Source organism: Neolamprologus brichardi, chromosome 12 (genome assembly GCF_056152115.1).
Source record: "Neolamprologus brichardi isolate AB-2024 chromosome 12, ASM5615211v1, whole genome shotgun sequence".
Taxonomy (NCBI): Eukaryota; Metazoa; Chordata; class Actinopteri; order Cichliformes; family Cichlidae; genus Neolamprologus; species Neolamprologus brichardi.
The window spans coordinates 36,061,934-36,076,874 of NC_142115.1; the positions used below are offsets into that span (position 1 = coordinate 36,061,934).

Consider the following 14,941-nt stretch of genomic DNA (forward strand, 5'->3'; position numbering starts at 1 on the left):
GTCATTTTCAGCTTCGTGGAGTGTACAAAACCTTCTCACATAAATATGGAGCAAGAACATTTTTTAGAATGTGTCATATTAGTAAAATAGAGAAAAAAAATGATAAATTATTCATCGAAATTTCAACTGTCGAGCAAACTTCTGAACTTGTTTTGTTTTGAGCTTCTGTGTAGAACTGAAACATGTCAGGCAAGTCAATTCTTCCTTTATTTCATATTGTTTTTCACGTATGCAGCCCGAGCCAGACAAGAAGAAGAAGAAGAAGAAGGAAAAAGCAGAGGGTCAGGAAGCTGAAGATGATGATGAAGAGGAGGAGGATGAAGAAGAGGAGGAAGAGGAGGAGAAGAAAGAGGAGAGTCAACCGGAAGAGCAGGGCCCAAGCATCCAGAATCTGGACTTTTGGCCTAAACTCATCACACTCATTGTGTCCATCATTGAGGAGGATAAGAACTCGTACACGCCCATCATTAACCAGTCAGTGGTTTTCTTTTGTCTTCTGGGAAATGTGTTGTTGCAAAAGTTGTCTTCATGGAGCAGAATTATCAAGTGTATTATATTTTTTAACTTATATATCTATTGTAATGAATTTTTAAAGACATATAGCACATTTTATTCATACGTAAGCTCATTGTGCTTAACACAAAATAAAAACATAAGAACCTGTGTAGGTTTTGCCTTAAGGCAGTGAAAACAGCTAAATACATTTAAAAAAAAAAAAAAAAGACTGTTTACTACAAAAGTATAAAAGATCAACTAGGAACTAAAGTATTTTTTAATAAAAAAATATAATAACAAAATAAATAACACTTTTATTGTTGAGCAAACTGTGTGGTCTGTGGAGGTGCTAGATTAAAAAAATCTCCAAAACACAAAAGCTTTGTACGTTGCAACAGAATCTTTTCTTTTGTTATAAACAATCTTTTTTTATTTTTATTTATTCAGCTATTTTTACTGCCACAAGGCACTGCAAAACCAGGACAAGTCCCGGGTAAATCTACTTCTGGTTTGCTATAGATCAAGGGAAGTAACATTTTAAAAAAACCAACATGGCCATGATTGAACCAGAGCTTTTGATCAATAAGGTTTAATAGTTAACAACATAAAACACTTGCACGCGTGCAACTAGTGCAAAATGCTGCGGCACGACTTTTAACTGGCAGAAGGAAATTCGAGCACATCACTCTGGTTTTGGCTTCTCTACATTGGCTTCCAGTTGAATTCAGGATCCGTTTTAAAGTCCTTTTATTGGTTTTTAAATCTCTAAATGGTCTGGCACCTGTTTAATTGTCTGACTTGTTGAAGCCCCACGTCCCCATTCGTTCGCTTCGGTCAGCTGAGCAGCTGCTGCTTTCAGTCCCTAAGTCACGGCTGAAACTTAGAGGGGACCGAGCGTTCTCTGTTGTGGCTCTAATGCTTTGGAATAACCTTCCTCTCCATATTAGACAAACTCCATCAGTGCCAGTTTTTAAGTCCTTATTAAAAACCTATTTTTATTCCCTGGCTTTTAACTCTGTGGGTAACTGACATTTTATTGCTCCGTCTGGTTTTTGCTATTTTATTCCTATGTTTATATTTGTATTGTTCAGCACTTTGGTCTCCCAGGTGTGTTTTTAAAGTGCTATATAAATAAACGATGATGATGATGATAAAACCAACAGGTTGTGGGTGCTACTAAACTCAAATAACTATTTTTTGGTCAGCTGTTAGCTTGGATTAGAGCTTAACAGATATTGTGTTCAAGTTGAGATATTAAATGATATCCTGGATAAACCCGCAATCGTATGTTTGGGCTCAGTGGAAGCATAAGCAAAGTAACAGCAGCCAACCAGATGATCAAGACAAGTTTAAAGGGCAACATTTAACAACATTTCCAAAAATCCTTCAGATTCCAGTTACACTGGAAGAGAAAGGGGCTGCAGTGACCCCCGTTACTTGCAGAGTAACGAGTATTTTTACTGTTTTACTTCTTTATTCCTCCAGGTTTCCTCAAGAGCTCAATGTGGGTAAAGTCAGCGCAGAGGTCATGTGGATGCTCTTCGCTCAAGACATGAAATATGCCCTAGAGGGTGAGACTATATCTTTGCATACTTGGACAGTATATGTGTGTGTGTGTGTGTGTGACAGAGACATCTCAGAGAAACCAACTCCTTCCCTTCTGCATTCACACTGTCTTTTCTTCAATCCATCATCTCCTTCAGTGTTGGATAAGATTGACCACTACCACTGGAAGAATGGTGAGATTAGAGACAAAAATATGGAGATACAGTCAGAAAAGTCAGTAATCAGGATTCCAGAATAGGGTTAAGCATCTCCTGAGACCATTTCTATAAAAACATGTTCAAGCCTCTCAGCACTGAGCTAAAACACACTGACAGTAAGCATCAGAGAGTAAGAAATGTTCATCGTAATATCAAATAAAAGTGTGTGCAAAGTTCTGAGACTGTTGCTGATAAGGGGAAAATACAGGAAGCAGGTGTTATGTTGATATTTTTATAACATCAGTGATTTTCCCAGGAGCCTCCACTTTAGAAATGTGTGGACTTTCAAGATAAGTGCATATAGGTTAGTCCTCATAATGAGCTAACTTCGCTACCTAACAGTCAGCTGAGATCTGCTTAGCTGCTCAGTATTCTGACTTCTGATTGTGTCTCACGTCAGACTTGTTGAAACTGTAAAAGCTAGTGTCCTAAAACACATCACCTGAGCAGTGAGGTGTTTAAAACTTGGCTGTAACCCTGTGTGTTGAGTTTAGTGTTGTAGTTGTTTCTCAGCAACAAAGAGAAACTTGTGAAAAAGTAGACTTTAGTAGCAAATTTGACTGGTGGCTGGTTTTCCAGCCTTCTGTTTTGTGCGTAGTGTACTTTCCAGCTCCTCTAGTATTTTTCTTCTAACGTGTTTTTCTGAAGCCGTTCTCATCTCAGTTATTGCTGCCACAAACTTGCTTCTCTTTCAGTTTCTATTCTTATTGCTTTTGTCATATTTCTGTTGCCATCTCAGCTCCTGCCACATTTCATATCCGCAAAGTTGACTTCTACGCTGGTAAGAGTGTGTTTGTGATGAGTGTGCATGGACACATTTCTTTTGTCTTCAATATTTTACTAAGGGTTTTTGTTTTTGCACCAGTAAAAGTTGTTTAACTGCATTTATCTTTTACTTAATTAAATTAGAACAAACATTCCCCCTTTATTCGATCCATGTGTGTACATCCTTCTTCATAAATGATGCAGATGTTGTTTCTCTGTATAATTTATCCATTTTTTTTAGGAGTGAGACAATAACGGAGAAAAACGAGTGCATCAACTTGCAATCATGAAAACTATTAGCCTAGTGGACGTATTTTACTAACACATGTGTAGCAGTCTGAGTATTGGAGTGTTGATATGAAAAGAGCAGGCATCTCCACGTTCAACCCGGTAAAAACAGCTTATAACAGTCTATAATACTGGTATAATTATTAATTTTCAACATGTTATCAAATGTTCTGTAACGTAATCAGTGTGAGGATCTTAATGAGAAAATGTTTGTTTCTGACGGCGTTTCTATTGAGAATTATGCCGAGAATCTAAGACGAGCGGTGTGAAGGTTACAGTCTGAATCAGCTTCTCTCACCTTTACGTTGTTAACGTCTAGCTGACTGGGTCGTTTCCACAGGGTGTAATTGGACAAACCAGGAAGATATCCTAACATGAAAAAGCTCTCATTGGTTGTACTGTGTATAGATGGCCATAACATGGCTCCAAACATATGAGACAATGAAGCTTCTTATTAGAAGTCACAGACTGAAAACAGGATACAGCTGTTGTATATTGTGTAGTGGATGTAGCTCAGGAGGCAGAGCAGCTCTCGCTACTAATGGGAAGGGTGGAGGTTCAGTCCCTGGTGGGTCTAGTCTGGACGCCCCGAGCTGCTCTCCTGTGTGTTCACAGGAGGCTGAATGTTAGATGGAAAGTTCACAGGTAGAAAAAGCTAACGTGAGTATACAGTGGAAGTAGAATACACTGCTGGAGCTGTTCTATTAATTTGACTCTTTTTTCAAGTGTTTATTTACTTTAAATGGTGATTCTACAAATAAAGTACAAAGTGAAATTAGTGTTTGAAACCACAGTTTTTAGTCTTTGGCTGTTTTTGGTTGGTTCATTTCATACAAATGACATTTGGATTATGATGGATTACAGTGCTGCTTTTAAAAGTACGTTTAAAAGCACATACTCTAAAGCAGTCTTTGGGGACAAAGACTGCTTTAGAGCAGCGGTCTCCAACCTTTTTTGCGCCACAGACCGCTTTATGCCCGACAATATTTTCACGGACCAGCCTTTAAGGTGTCGCGGATAAATACAACAAAATAAAACTAGTACCAGTACGGAAAAAAAAAAAAGATTTATTCATAACACACGTGAAAAGACCCAGGAAAACCGAGTTAACGATAAAAACGATAACAAAATAACGCTGAAAACCGATAAAAACCCTGAAAACTATACATTTCACACCTGAGCCTCAACTCTCGCAGCCCGGTACCAGTCCGAGGCCCGGGGGTTGGGGACCGCTGCTTTAGAGTATGTGATGAACTTCATGGAAACGTGGAAGGACTTTATCTCTGTTTAAGATTAAGAATCTACGATGTATTTAAGGAAGCACAGTAAGGCTCCACTTTTTTATTGCTGGCTCCTGAACAACAGACTTCACACTCTTCACTTCACTCTTTAAAAAAATCTTTAAAGGTATTCAGAATAAATAAAAGATTCTCGGATGAGTTTGGTTAGTCTTTTATCAAAATCCTCATAGATTTTAAACCTGTCTTTACTTCTGCTGTTGTGGCTGTTGTTGTTTTACAGAACACGAGAAGCATAAGCTCTGTAAGACTGCTGACTACATGAACCTGCACTTTAAGGTCAAGTGGCTGCACAACGAGTACGTTAAGGAGCTGCCCGCCTTCATCGACGCTGTGCCAGAATACCCTGCGTGAGACCATGTTTTCTCTCTCATTATTTCTCCTTCAGACAAAGAAGAGCTCTTGTTGATTGATTTTTCTGACTTTCCAATTAGATTTGGTGTGATGTTGCATACCAAACACACACTCGAAGCATTTCTCTCTGGGTTTTGACACTAGAAATATGGAGGACAGAATAATAACATTAGCCAGAAGAGTTATCAGCGAGCAGTTTTTTCCCAAGGCCTTTGCTCTGTTTCACAGTTTAGATAACCAAAATTCAATAGGCTCACAGAGAAATGACCTTTTAATACAAAGGCACAAGACGTTTTTACACTTAATTATTTCTATTCTACAAACTATAACATGTGGATGTAAAATATAAAACGCCAAACAAATCAGGTAAATTAGAACTGTAATGAAATGACTTTTGGACAGATGAGCTTTTTTTTTTCTTTTCTCAAAGATATTTTTATTGATTTAAAGCAACAAAGAAAAACAGATACACACAGAACCGTTAAACAACAGACAAGTAAGTTTCACAGTGACTGTTTGAACTGAAATATTAGAATACAGATTAATGACACACTCACATGTCTTGTAATTGCTTACATCAGTTTACCCCCTACCCATACCACTTAGAACCCCTATCCCTCAGGCCAGGTAGGAAAATAAATACAATAAATAAAACAAAATAAAACAAAAAGAAAAATAAATAAATAAATAAAACAAAAGAAAACAAAAAGAAAAAAAAAATAAAACAAAATAAAACAAAAAGAAAAATAAATAAATAAATAAAACAAAAGAAAACAAAAAGAAAAAAAAAATAAAACAAAATAAAACAAAAAGAAAAAAAATAAATAAATAAAACAAAAATAAAATAAATAAAACAAAATAAAACAAAAAGGGAAAATAAATAAATAAATAAAACAAAAAGAAAAATAAATAAATAAATAAAACAAAAATAAAAAAATAAAACAAAATAAAACAAAAATAAAAAAATAAAACAAAATAAAACAAAATAAAACAAAAAGAAAAAAATAAAATAAATAAAACAAAATAAAACAAAAAGAAAAAAATAAAATAAACAAAGCAAGAAAAAAGAAAAAACAAACAACAGAAACAAAAAACAAAACAAAAAACCACACACACATGAAAATAAAAAATACAAAAAAATTGCAAATACAACCACAACAAAAATAAGACAAACACACATGACTAGAAAAAAAAAAATAAAATTTAAAAAATTTAAAAAAAAAGAAGAAGGGGGGGGAGGACTTACTGAGTAATGCTGGAAGTCAGGTTCGCAACCTGGAGGCTGGAAAAGTATTTCAGGAATTGCCCCCACACCTTGTAAAACTTACCGCTGTTATTACTAATCACATATCGGATCTTTTCAAGGCTCAGATCGTACATGGACAGATGAGCTTTGAAAACGTTTTCAATCTGCAAACGTTCCAGTTTTTCAGGCTGTCAAAGAGAAGATTAAACTTTGTTTAGCTTTGTCTGTTTCCTATTATTCCTTCAGATGGTTTCTCCAGTTTGTCCTTGCCTGGCTCGCTGAGAATGAGGAGGTATCCATGGAGTTTATGCACGGAGCGCTGGAGAGAGACAAGAGAGAAGGGGTGAGTCAGACTCCGGAGAAATTATTCTGTTTGCTGAAAGTTGTCACGTCATCGTGAGCAAAACAAAAGTGTCACAGACTCCTTTGAATAAGCAAGTTTATCGTCAGAGCTCTCTGTTAGAGTCTGAATGAAGATGTACGCAGGGAAGAGGAGGTAGTGCTCGGTCAAACACGGGTTTTTAATCCAGAAGAGCTCATTTCATGTCATGTTTGAAGAAATCTTCGGGGTGGTGGAGTATCAGCAGGCTGGCTGTGATGGGCTGATCTGGCTAAAAAGTCCATTGATTATGTAAACATAAACCAGTTTTACCAGCATCATTTTTGACTTTTTGCTAAGTGGATGAATATTTTTTTAAAAACACAAACTGTTTAATAATCTGTGGACAAAAACGTCATCTTGCAGCTCTGATCCTGATCTTGCTTTTTTCCACGTCGTTGTCGTGATGCTCATGCTCAAAAATCAGATGTGTGTGTGCACAACAACCGTATTATTTTTGTTGCTGCTGTTTTTGAACAAAGGCTTACGTCAGAGCTTTTAGCCCTACACGGTTTCGTTGTGTCAAGCCTCACTGTCAGCCCCCGACCCCTTAGAGATCTCCCACACTGTCCTTAGCTGAAAGTCAAAACGCTGAGGCTTCGGGCACATTCGAGTATCTGGGCTGAGCACTGGCACAGCGTACACGTGGGTTCCAGCCTTTGTTCAGGTGTGCCTCTCGATCCTGTTTGTTTGTGAGGAGCTGGTGGGGGAGATGTTATTGCTAGTGAAGCCGTGTGAATGAGAACTGATGATGTGGGGACATTATGAACGTCATGGCTACGCTTTCTAAATAAAGGTATGCGTACTTCTCCGCGTGTAATAAACAAGAGAGATTTTTAGTTATGCATTCCTTGTTTTTCTCGTCAGTTTCAACAACGTCGTTATCCGAGCATCAAAAACTGTCCTCTTTGAAGAAAATGTGTAATTTAATTCTATAAAGCTTCAGTGAACGTTTCTGTATTTCCTGTAAATTGCTTTACCACAAAACAGAATTGAATCATGGGAAACGGGAACAATTTGCTGGCTTCTCGCTCGTGAAAATGAGACGTTATGTTTGTGATCTCGTCCATTATGAGCGATATTACTTTACAAGGTTTGCCTAAATGTGATGAATTTATGTTTTCTTGCCATTTGGACACTGCTGAGGTCACGGTGCTTACATGAGGCAGAGGAGGGGACGTGAGATGTAAAGTGGAAGGTGACGCACATCTTAAAAATGAAAAAGCACAAATATAAATCACTCCAGAAGTTTCAGACATCCTGATAAAAGGTCGCATGAAAGCTGCTTAAATGTGAGCATTTCTGTTGCAGGTTGTGCCTGTGATTAAAAATATATATTATCAGGCTGTTGTTCAAATAAACCTACAAAACAGCACATCTAATATCACATAACAGATACAACCTGATTGTGCTTGATGCGCCCAGCAGCTGAGAGCACAGAGGAAGAGTTGTTGATCATGTTGTTGTCATGGCACCAGAGTGCAACCGCAGTAGAACAACGATGCAGTAAAAAGGAAAGCTTTCTGCAGTACTGACAGAATAAAAGACAGCTTCAGACTCATGACCTTTTGTTCAAATTCTCCCTTTGGTTCCTTCTGCTTTTGGCCGACTTTTCGTAGATTAGAAGAATGATGAACAAGTGTTTGTCTGCCTCCTCTTGATCCCCAAGCTGCACTCTGCCGTCCTATTTGTTGGTTTATTGTGCTATTGTGTGTCCTAAAGGAGGTTTGGCCCTTTTTGTGGCCTGAGCAGGTGGTTATTTTCAGTCATGCTCACACGGCTTGGCCTGCATGTGCATTTTCAAACATCGAAAGAGGACAACAACAGCAAAGATTAAGCATTTAGATACGTTTTTCTCATTTTATCTTGACTCATAAAAATCATTAAGAAAGTGGTAAAAAGAGGTTACATAGTTGCAAGTTGGAGCTGAACCTTTTGTGGAGTATATAAGATGCAAAAAGAGCAATACATCGAAAAGGTGTAGGTTTAATATTAGTATTTGAAGAATACGGTGCATTAAATGAAAGAAGGGAAGGACGAGTCAGGAAGGAGGAACACAGCGTAGGGAGACTGTTTGTTTTTTTATTTGTGTCAAAGTAAAAAAATGTCCTCTTGTTCCTCTGTCTGTAGTTTCAACAGACATCTGAGCATGCTCTGTTCTCCAGCTCGGTGGTGGACATCTTCACTCAGCTCAATCAGAGCTTTGAGATTATCAAGAAGCTGGACTGCCCTGACCCCACGGTGGTGGCACATTACAACAGACGCTTTGCCAAGGTGAGCCCTGTGCCTTTGTTTAGAGCCCATTTCGTAACTTTGGTCTCTGGAGCACTGAAAAACATCTCAGATCTGACAGTTTTTTATTCAATTCTCTGTTTTCTGGGTAAACGTGAACATATGCAGAGGCCATGACTCACATTATGAGCATATTAAAACATCCTTTTGCTTTCCAAGAACAGCTGTTGATAGGTCAGGTTACTCTTTAAGAGCGCTTTACAAAAATACTCACTGGCTCTTACCTCTAGTGCAGGCGTATCACGCATGCAGCCAGTGAGGCCAGAATCCTCCCACCGATGGGTCTAATGAGGCCCAGTTTGAAAGTGTGAAATCTGCAAAAGAAGAAAAGCAGAAAAACTGAATTTCTGTCAGTTTATAAAACATCGAGCATGGCCTGTCATAATAAACTGGATAAACTTCTGACAGAAATGAAGTTTAAACAAGAGTAAACATAATTTACTCTAAATTAACAGAATATTTCTGTTTAATTAAATCCAGTTAATGAGCTAAAAGTGTTTTTTCTATAATTTTCCTCAGTAATTTCTCAAACCCTTCTAATAGGTTTCTGTACATTTCTGGAGTATTGCAGCAGCAGAGTCGGTTCACGTCAAGCACGCTTGCACTTGGGGAAATACGCAGAGATGATGACCACTAGCTCAGAGTGAAACCAGAATATTTGCTGCACTATTTGCACTTTAGTGCAATCTGATATAGCACAGACTCGGGTTTAACAGCGACTGTTCTCTCATGCTCAGAGATTGTGTGAAAAAACTTCATATTTGCTCTATCCTTTCAAATATTTGAATTTCCCTGCACCTCACTGCTCATAACACACACATTTTTTGTTTTGGATATTTGGACAAGTTAAAGTGGGATAGTGGGTAGCGTGGTTTGATCAGTTAATCAAGAAGATCATCTGACTCTATTCAAAAGCATCAGCCTTTTTAGAAGACGGTTTCCTCCTTTTATAATCTAGTAAAACTGAATTGTTTCTGAGTGATTTCAAGACAGAAATATTAGCTGGTTTAGCTCCAGCCGTCCCCGATACATCATACAAAGGGAAGAGGTCGTATAAATGTAGACATTTATTTTGCAGAAGGCTTTGAGATCAGAATTTTCTTGCACTTAAAGAATTTCATGTCTATTTCTTTACTAGCATGTGACTCTGGTGTGCAGTTGTTTGTTTGGAGTTTTTCATGACTGTAATCCATCAGTGGTGCAGAGGTGAGATTCTGTACCTGAAAGTTCCTGCTCGGTGCAGCTTTAGATCATGACTCCTACTGAGGTCTTTACTCGAGTCTTCTTTGTTTAGTCTCTTGAATCATTTCTAACTCACTAACGAGTTTCAGGTATTTCTCTGTAAAACATACAAACAGGGCGTAAAGTGTAGGGTTATGGGGGGTTTTTTTTATTGAAAAAAGAAAACAACAGTACTTGCAGTTACCGAAATACAATCAACCTTTCTTCATTTTCCTAAGTAAATAAACTTATATATATATATATGAAAAAAAACAACGCATTCTAAAACAAAGACACCCCACCCCCCCCCAGTCCCACACAGATCAACACAACCATCAAACATATTAGAGGAATATAACAGTAACAGAAGTACATTTAAACAGGCAATACCTCTAGACTAGAAAAATAAGAGATAAAGGGTTGCTACTTGTGAAAAAATTTGGCTGTGCAACCTCTCAACGTATATTTAATTTTTTCAAGTTTAAAAAAAAAACATGACATCTTTAAGCCACCGGGAAATAGTAGGATACTTAACAGACTTCCAATGCAACAATATTAGACGCCTCGCTAATAGGGATTTGAAGGCTATAATATCCTTTTGTGTGGAATCAAGTGTAAGTAAGCGAACAGGAATCCCAAATACAGCAATCAGAGGACAAGGACGAAGAGTTACCCCAAGAACAGTTGACATAATAGCAAAATACCCTGTCCAGAAACTTTGTAGCTCAGGACACAGAAAAAACATGTGGCTAAGGTGACAAGGAGAACCATGGCATTTATCACATTTATTTTCCACTTCTGGATACAATTCAGAAAGTCTAGACTTAGAGAAATGCACCGTGTATGACCTTCAATTGAATAAGTCCAGGAGCTGGAAGATCGTACCCTCGCTATAGCCTGTTCCCAAGACTCCTCATGTATTCAAATTCCTAGTTCTCCTTCCCATGGACACTTAAGCTTAACATTAGAGTGGTTACTAAAAGACAGAATAGCATCATAGAGTTTCGAAATGGTTCCTCTGTGATGAGGAATAAATGATAGCGTAGTTTCCCACTGCTGTTCTGGAGGTAAAGAGGGGAAATTTGGGAAACGCTTGGCAACAAAATTTTGAATTTCAAAATAGCGAAACAAATGGGTGATAGGGAGATTATAACGAGAAGACAAGTTGGGAAAACTATCGAAAACACCATCCGCATGTAAATGTTTGAACTGTTTTAGGGTTATGTTTTTTTTTTAATGTAATTTAAGGCAGGTCCTTTTAAGCAGAGCCGTTCAATCTAACCAACCTCTGCAGAGAAACTGTGTGTGCACGTGTCTGGTGTTATGGCTCGATCGATACGGGACTCATTAAATAAAGAAAGGCTAATGTAAGCCATCACTCTGAGCTGTCCATCTCTCTGTCCCCGACCCCTGACTCGCTTTTCATTTTGTGCCGCTCCGCTCATGTTAATCTCCTCCTGAGTCTTTTCATCTCTACCCATCCCATCAATCCTGGGACTCTTGTCTTTTGTGTTCCTACTTTCCCGTCTATGTCTGCCTTTATTTCTTCCTCATCTCTTCATCACCCTCCAGTTTCACATTGTTCTGCTTCCCTATGCAAGAAACAATAATTAGAAGTGTGAGGAAAGAGAGACGGCTGCAGAACTTGAGTGATATAAAGCCGCACAAAGCCGTGCAGGCAACTATCAAGCTGCATGTTTAATGCAATAGTTTGTAATCTTGCTGAGTCAGCAGAAAGTAGGTGAGCCCACGGTGCTGTGAGGCACAAGTTACCACTGTGATGATGACAAATTAACTCTGTGATTTATTTAAAAGTGCCCTGTTGAGTTTTTATTGCAAGCAAACATGTCATTCATTGTTTCCCATCAAAAAGCAACCAGTTCTCTGGCTGGACATTATAAATGTTAGAAAGATTTTTTCAGCTTTTATTCATGCAGGGCGTCTTCATCGAGCACGTTACAGAGTCCAGCTGCCTGCGTGCTGAAGAGTATAAAGCTCATGCAAATCTCATCTCTTTCCTTTGATTATTATGTGTTTTCTCATATAAAGGATGCGATAACTAAACAAGAAACATGCAGTGAGGCCAGTGATTGACAACTGCACACCTTTTAAAAGTGCTTAAACAGAGGAAGGGCGCTTCTTTACGTCTCTGATTTATCAGCAGCGATTTTCTGCAAGATCTTCCAACAGCTGATGGCACTGTGTGCATCACACAATGTCACATGAACTCTGACACATTGTTTCATTTATATTTGCAAATTATATAATAAGATATTAATATTTGGTGTTCCTGTATCAATACAATATTGGCATGCAAAATATCACAATGCAGTGCAGTGTGAGTGACTTTCCAGTGCTTGGGCGGAGCCTACTGGTGGCAGCTGTTCTCAGGTGGGCTCATGAAAGACATCACACGGTGTTATTATGAAGCGGGCGCCGTGAAGACTGTTTAATGGCTAATCACGCAAAATATGACATTTGGTTTCTCACTAGAAGCTCAGATTTCCATGACATACACATATCTGACATATATTTACAAAAAGTAGATCAGTCAAACGATGAGGCATCTTCTTTATTATCTTTAACGTTAGATTAGCTCGTGTTGTCCTGAAACTACACGCAGCTCTTTAAGGCAGACAGACTGACATTTTCAGTTAGCACAGTGCGAGTGTCTGATGCTACCTGAGTTCAAACAGCAGTGCTCTCAGCTCAACAGACTAAAAGGCTAAACATCAGTGTTCCAGGGAAAGCACGTCCCATGTGAGTGTTATCTTGTTTCCACAGACGATCACCAAAGTGCTCCTGCAGTACTCTGCTCTGCTGGCCAAGAGCTTCCCCTCCTACTGTGAGAAGGAGAAGATAGTGAGTACTGCTGCGTCACCACTCTGCTACCAAAACACCTCCCTCAGGGCTCATCTCTGATTTGGAGGGAGACACTTTGAAAGCTAGTAAACTCTCTTTGGAGTGGATGAATATTTCAGTGGTTGCTTCTTACTCATCTAACTTCAGTCTTTAATATTCCTGTCATCGCCCTTTTATCTTGTTAATCTACTTTAATTTTATATTCTTGACTTTTCCTCTTTTTTTAAATTCATCATTTATGTTTGGTCTGCTTACAAACGCTGCCTCCCTGATTTATCTTCCTCCAGCCGTGTGTGCTGATGAACAACATCCAGCAGATGAGAGTCCTTTTGGAGAAGATGTTTGAGTCCATGGGAGCAAAACAGGTGAGCATTAACAGGTGTATGCACACACACACACACTGATTTCAATCACTTAAAAGGTCAAAATGCTGATTTAAAGACTTTTCCATGAAGTACATGACTGAAAAATGCCAGAAAAAACACTTTTTTCTGTTCAGAAGTGTGAAAGTGAAAAATGGTAAATGGATTTGGTTCATCTATAGCACTTTTCTGCTCCAGCTGAGCACTCAAAGCGCTTTATACAACATGCCTCATTCAAACAAACTTTTTTCTATGCTTAAGTGTTTTCTTTCTAACATTCACACCCTGATGGATGCATCACAGAGCAACTTTGGGTTAGTATCTCGCCCAAGGATATTTGGCATGCAGAGTGGAGCGGCCAGGGATCACCAATGTTCCAATTAGTAGATGACCTGCTCTATCTCCTGAGCTACAACACCTGTGCAGAACAGAGTGTGTTACAAACGTAGGTTGACCGAACAGACAAAGGGGAACCTTCACTTTACAAACTTAATTTAGGTGCACACTGCAGTCGAATGTGGTCAGCATTCCAGTTCCAGTCATACTCAAAAAGCACATAGGACGAAGGTTTAAAAATCTATCTGGTGGAGCACTGATGCACTGAAAGCTCTATGAGCCACAAAGAAATCCATTTTGTCTGTTGGTGTGTTGAAGTCCACTGCTGGACCTATTTGGGTCGCCTCCCCGTCCTCCAGGTGTGACCTAATTTCTACAATGAACCCATTTGGTATGTATTTGGGTTCATCAGTCACCACAAGGAGAAGCAGCAGAGCTGAACCTTCTGTGGATGCAGGAATCTTTCCTTCTGCTCAGCCTGTGATTGTAGTTTCAAGGTGTAAAAAATACAAAGGTGCAAAAGCTGCAGCAAGTGTGAGCCTGCATGTATATAATCACAGATTTAAGAAGGCGAGAGTTAAGTGTGTGTCTTTTTTTCTGCAGTTAACAGCTGAGGAGGAGATGGTATGTCTCAGTGGGGTTTTGTTTTTGCTTTGCTTCCCTGTGGCTCCACCTCCACCCAAAACGATCTGTTGAGTACAGTAAAACCCACTCCACACCTCTTTCCTGTCATCAAACCTTTTTCCACCTAGCAGTGCGTGTGTCTGTTTTTAGATTGATCCCAATTTACTCATAAACAAGAGAACAGCTAGAGCTTCCTCTCCTTCTTCCCAGACTCCCAGTTTTCACTCCTCAAAATCAACTCCAGCTGATATAAATGATGTAGATGTGTGTTTTTAAAAAAACAAAACATTCTCTTCGTGGTGTTTTTGTTTTTCTCGAAAGCTTGAGAATGAGGAGGAACCCGATGAGTGTGATGAGGAGGTGGGTCGACTTCTTTCTGACTGGTTTGATTTGTTTCTGTTCCCCTGTTGTGTCTGACTGCCGTCGTCGTTGCTTTTTTCTGTGAAAGTCCAAATATTTGCTGTGACAATTATTTTTATTTTTTAATTTAAGATGATTCGAAAAAAGACCAGTTTATTTTTATTGTTGTGAAGGTTTTTTGATGGGAACAACACAGTTTAAATCAATGGAGTTTACAGCTGTTGCTGGCTGTAGTCAGGCTTTTATATGAACAAATAATATACATAATAGACAAACACTTTAAATACACTTACATA

General features: G+C 38.6%; 1 protein-coding gene across 2 annotated transcripts in view; it reads left to right on the forward strand.

Moving 5' to 3' along the window:
• The window catches only part of LOC102797264 (protein unc-13 homolog B-like), a 211,869-nt gene that overhangs the window by 172,984 nt on the left and 23,944 nt on the right, over positions 1-14,941 (forward strand). The window contains exons 27-37 of one of the 2 annotated variants that reach the window (XM_087849490.1): positions 236-474; positions 1,981-2,066; positions 2,199-2,234; positions 2,998-3,039; positions 4,833-4,959; positions 6,456-6,552; positions 8,719-8,862; positions 12,886-12,963; positions 13,251-13,328; positions 14,265-14,285; positions 14,607-14,645. In XM_087849490.1, coding sequence (XP_087705616.1) covers positions 236-474; positions 1,981-2,066; positions 2,199-2,234; positions 2,998-3,039; positions 4,833-4,959; positions 6,456-6,552; positions 8,719-8,862; positions 12,886-12,963; positions 13,251-13,328; positions 14,265-14,285; positions 14,607-14,645 — 987 coding nt within the window. The remainder of the gene's footprint in view (positions 1-235; positions 475-1,980; positions 2,067-2,198; positions 2,235-2,997; positions 3,040-4,832; positions 4,960-6,455; positions 6,553-8,718; positions 8,863-12,885; positions 12,964-13,250; positions 13,329-14,264; positions 14,286-14,606; positions 14,646-14,941) is intronic. The other variant, XM_087849492.1, reaches the window with a different exon arrangement.